The sequence below is a fragment of the Diceros bicornis genome, chromosome 18 (assembly GCF_020826845.1).
Source record: "Diceros bicornis minor isolate mBicDic1 chromosome 18, mDicBic1.mat.cur, whole genome shotgun sequence".
Taxonomy (NCBI): Eukaryota; Metazoa; Chordata; class Mammalia; order Perissodactyla; family Rhinocerotidae; genus Diceros; species Diceros bicornis.
In genome coordinates this window covers 56,755,742-56,760,528 of record NC_080757.1, presented here as the reverse complement: position 1 = coordinate 56,760,528, position 4,787 = coordinate 56,755,742, and the positions used below count along the sequence as shown (strand labels likewise).

Below are 4,787 nucleotides of genomic sequence, written 5' to 3'. Positions count from 1 at the left end.
GTATCTTTTGACCTGAGGGCTCAGGTAGAATGAAACCTGGAACATTATTTTTGGGGTGGGGGGGTCAGCTATGAGGAACTCAGGGGCAGGGGCTTGGCCCAAAGGGACAGTGGAAAACTTGTCGGACTTCTGGGGGATTTGGTTGGACCAGAACCCAGGCTGCGGTCACATGGAGGGCCTCAGGGGGTTCCTTGAGAGGGCTGGGTTAAATCCTTAGACCCCTGGGGGCCCCCAGCCCTACCTGCCCAGCCCACAGTAAGGGAGCTGGCTGGGCCGAGGGGCAGGTCGCCCTGGCAGAGGTGGTGTGAGGGGAAAAGGCACAGTGCTTGTCCCTTCACTCCAGCCGGGGATGATCCCGTTCACTGCACTGCCTGTGCCTCCCCTCCAACCCTTCACCCCACACCCGGGAGCCACCCGGAAGGCGACGGACCACAACCACTTTATTACAATGGACGGGACCCAGGGTGCCTGTGGCCTAGGGAGGAGGAGGAGGGGGCAGTACAGGGCCTGGGGAGGCAGGGGAGCCGGGAGCTACCCCCTGTTCCAGGGCTGAAGGTGAGAAGGGGCATCCCTGGGTCTGGGGAAAAAGAGCCCCTGAGCGCCTGGCTCCTGTGAGGGTGCTACCCTGGTGCTGAGCCCCTTCATGCCCAGAGGGTCCACCATTGATTCCTGAGGAGGGAAGAGCTGAGGCAAGGCTGCAGGACATTTCCCACTGTCTTTCCCAATCCAGCCCTGGCTTGGGCAGTTTGGAATGCAGGAGGTCCAGAGGGCCTCGTGAGGGCAGACTGGAGGATGCACACTTGTGCTCTAGCTGGGCAGCCTGGGCTGGGGAGAAGGCGCCCCATCTTCTTTTTTTCACTCCTGCCTGCTGCACCAGCACCTGGGAATCAGTCTCCCTTCCCGCTCAGCCGAGCTGAGGGGAGGCCAGGGCAGAGAAGAGGACATTGGGGCTATGTGGGAGCCCCCAGCCTGCCTCCCCACACCTCTGGCACCTGGCCGCGGGCACCCCGGGGCAGCGGCCAGGTGGTCAGCACGGTTTAGCAGTTGCTGTTCCTGCGCAGGCAGGAGTGGCCCCGCAGGGAGCACTGAAGCTCCGTGAAGGTGAGCGAGCCCACAGTGACGGCACACCGGCCCACAGGGTAGAAGCCGAACCTCTCGTAGAAGGGCACCAGCACATCCTCGCACATGAGCGCGGCTCGGCGCACGGCTGGGTGGCCGCCCAGGTGGTGCAGGTAGCGCCACAGCAGGACGGAGCCCTTGCCCTGCTGCCGGAAGGTGCGGTGCACAGCCAGCACGTGCAGGTGGGCCGTGCGGCCACCTGGCCTGTGCAGTGTCAGTGACTCCTGGGGGCAAACAAGCGACATGAGTCCCGGCTACCTCTGCTGACACCTGCCCCCCAAACTCCCCCTACCTGGGCCAAGAGCAGGTGTCCCCTCTGTGCCTCCAATCAGGGCTCCCCTCCCACCCAAGCATGGCCCCAGATTGGGAGCTGCATCCCCAGCCCCGTGGAGGACCCTTCATGCGGGCCTTTGAGACTCCAGAGGGCTAGGCTCTCTTGCCCTGGAAAAGAACCCATGGCTTGTGCTCACCTTTCTGGTTCTGGAGGAAAAAACCCCAGCCTCTGGGTTCCTCTACCCCTATCTGCCTGGCCTTTGTGAGAGCAGCCAGAGGCCAGTGTACAGCGGCCTTTCTTCCAGGGGCCGGGCATCGCAGCCTCACCCCGCTCTCACCTGAGTGAGCCTCCCCTCATCCCATAGCGAGCCGATGATGAAGGCGATGAGGCGGCCCTCCTGGAACCAGCCCAGGGACAGCTCCGGACAGAGGGTCAGGAAGTGCCGGATCTCATCCAGATACAGGGGGCAGGTGCCCGAGACAGAGATGAAGGCTGTGGCAGGAGGCACAGGTAGGTGACTCAGTGGTCACGTGCCGCATGCCCACTGTCCACTGCACACTGAGCGTCAGCTCAGACACCGGGGGTGAGGTCTTCCACCCCCAATCTCTCCCACAGGAAAGCTGGAGATTCAGGGCTGTTGTTCCCCGCCTAACTTTCCTGAACACTCATGCACATGTGTGCACACACAGAAACACAGTCTGATACTCTGGGGTCCCAAACACCGAGGACAGGAGACGTGAGGGTCTTTTCCTTACAGGGCAACTGCAGCACAGTACCCGGACTACAGCATCCCGGACCCTGTGTGGGCGCTGCTCACCCTCACGCTCAATCTCAAACACGCTAGCAGCATCCTCTGGGGTGAGGCAGCGAAACTCGCTGGCAGGGAGTGTGTGGCGCCGCTGGCGACTTGGGGATTCTGGGATCCCAGGTGGAAGGCGCAGGGCCACGGGCTTCAGGTAGTGGATGCTCTGTGTGGACATCCTGCCTGCTGGTGCCACCTTGGGGTGCCCCAGCTTCAGAAGTGGCCTCCACGGTGGCCGACGAGGGCCTCCTAGCACCTGTTGGAGAAGAGTGAGGGTCAGGGGTCTGGTCCTCATCTCCAAGAGGGGCAGTCCAGAGTGATGGTACGTCTTACCTTTTTTGTAGCTGGATATGGGGTGGGGCCAGCCCCAAAGTGGATGGGCACATTCCCCAGGTTCCTGGCCCCCAGGGCAGTCTTGGGGACTGTCAACATTGGTGCTCTTTCCCCGCCTTTCCCTCTCAGCCAGAAGTACCCACGGAGCACACCCTCCAAACCTCCACATTCTGGCCTCACTGCCCTCTGGGTACATCTGAGCCCTAGGAGACAGTGGGAGGGGGTGGGCAGGGCTCGCTGGAACCTAGGGCACTCCAACACTGCTGCTCAAGAGAGAAGGGGGCATGAGCTTCCACTGACCACTTCTGATGCAACTGTTGGTGGTTCGTCTTACCTGCTCAGAGGGAGACTTTCCGCTCCTTTGGGTGCAAGATGGTGTGGCTGGGAGATTTTTAGGCAGCCTCCGCCCTCAGCCCTGGCGAAAAAACCCTTAAAGTGAGTCCTTAGGGAGCGTCCACATTTACCCAGATGGCCTCAGCCTGGGCTGTGTGCACACAAAGTTGGGGGGGAGGTTAGGGGGTGTCCAAAGGGTGGGGAGGAATGGGCATGGAGGGCGTACGACACCTCCTGCCCTGCCCCTGGCTCATGGGCCATGCCCGTGGCACTTTTTGTCCCTCTCGCATGACACCATGCAGATGTGCAATTTTTAGAGGAGGCCACCCCTCCCTTAAATAAGCCCCATACTTCCACGTTTGCCCTGCCTCGTCCACCTTCTCTCCCCATGTCTTGAAGCTGCAAGCAGAGTACTCTTGCCCCTGAAGGTGGGGAGCTGGGGCCGGGGGTCCCACTTACCAGGACTGTGGGGAGAGGGCCCCAATCACCCCAGGGGCCGTCCAGTGGCGCAGGAACCAGGAAAATCTGGGACTCCTGGGTGTGCGGCTGTTGCAGCAAGTGTGGCCGGGCAGCCTGTGATGTTGTCCAATTCCTAATCCCCCGCCCCACCCCTCCACAATATGCCAGGCAGGGGAAGCCGGCAGGGCTCTGGCAGCCCTGTGCCCAGTCCCCGTCTGCTGAGGGTAAAACGTCCGCCTGGCGCGCTGGTCACGGAGGGGATTACCGTGGCCGACTGAGGCTGCAGGATTTGGGGAGAGCATGGGGCTAATCCCTGCTCTGGCTCTGACTGGCTGGGATGGGCCTTCATCCTCTGTCCCCTGGAGGCCTGGGCAAGCCCACCTCTAACAGTCCCTCCAGCTCCGGCAGCCCAAGAGTGCTGCCATTTATAGCTCTTCCTCCGTACAGAGCCCCAGGTCAGAGTCTCCTTTAATCCACGCGACAGCCCTGCCCAGTGAGTATTGACCCCATTTTATAGAGAAGACGTGAAGGTCTTTTAAATAACCTACTCAGAACCTCCTAGCAAGTCAGTCAAGCGGGAGAGGCAACCCTGGGTCTGCCTTCCCGGTACGTGCTGCCCCTGGACTGCTGAGCCCACTGGATTTCCAAGTCTTCACAGTTCTCCTGCTGGTCAGACAGCGTCCCCAAGTCAGTCTACTGAAGCAAAGGGACCCAGCGAGCAACCCATTGGTCTTGGGAGGAAATGCCTAAATCTGGCTCCAGGACGTGCAGGTGGAGCCCATGGGCCTGGAGAGGCAGGCAGGCAGGGCTTACTGTGTAGATGGTGGTAAGCCACTGAAAGGGCTCCATCATTGGACAAACCCCTACGTCCTGCCCTCATCAATGACCTCCTCCATCATGTATGTACCCAAAGTCTGGTTCCCCAAGTGTGCCCCTTTCCGGAGCACTTTGGGGAAGATCCCAAATCCAGAGGTGGGAGTCAAACCCTCCTGATCCCTGCTCTCCATCACCATCATCCATGACATCTTTCATTATCCATCACATCTTTCATCATCCATGACATCTTCCATCATCGCTCATCCATCTGTCATCAAAAGCAGCCCAAACAAGGTTGTAAGAACCTTAAGCAGGGCCGGCCCTGTGGCTTAGCAGTTAAGCGCGCGCGCTCCGCTGCTGGCAGCCCGGGTTTGGATCCCTGGCGCGCATCGATGCACCGCTTCTCTGGCCATGCTGAGGCTGTGTCCCACATACAGCAACTAGAAGGATGTGCAGCTATGCCATACAACTATCTACTGGGGCTTTGGGGGAAAAAATAAATAAATAAATTAAAAAAAAAAAAACCTTAAGCAAAAGGTTCTTAGAGACTCACGCCATCCCCCCAGTACGGTACCCGCATTGTCACCCCCACCTACCATCTCCCTGAGGTACTTAAATAACCCTGAGGTGGTATGGCCACTACTCTGCAAG

The 4,787-nt window shown here is 59.9% G+C and overlaps 1 protein-coding gene across 1 annotated transcript; it reads right to left on the bottom strand.

Annotated features, from left to right (window-relative positions):
• Nucleotides 1-1,024: 1,024 nt before the first annotated feature.
• AANAT (aralkylamine N-acetyltransferase) lies at nt 1,025-2,388 on the bottom strand. The gene is made up of 3 exons (XM_058559435.1): nt 2,211-2,388; nt 1,731-1,885; nt 1,025-1,343 (listed from the first exon to the last, which is right to left on the bottom strand). The coding sequence occupies exons 1-3, from the start codon at nt 2,371-2,373 to the stop codon at nt 1,038-1,040; spliced, it is 624 nt and encodes a 207-aa protein (XP_058415418.1). The 5' UTR covers nt 2,374-2,388; the 3' UTR covers nt 1,025-1,037.
• Between the last annotated feature and the right edge of the window lie 2,399 nt (nt 2,389-4,787).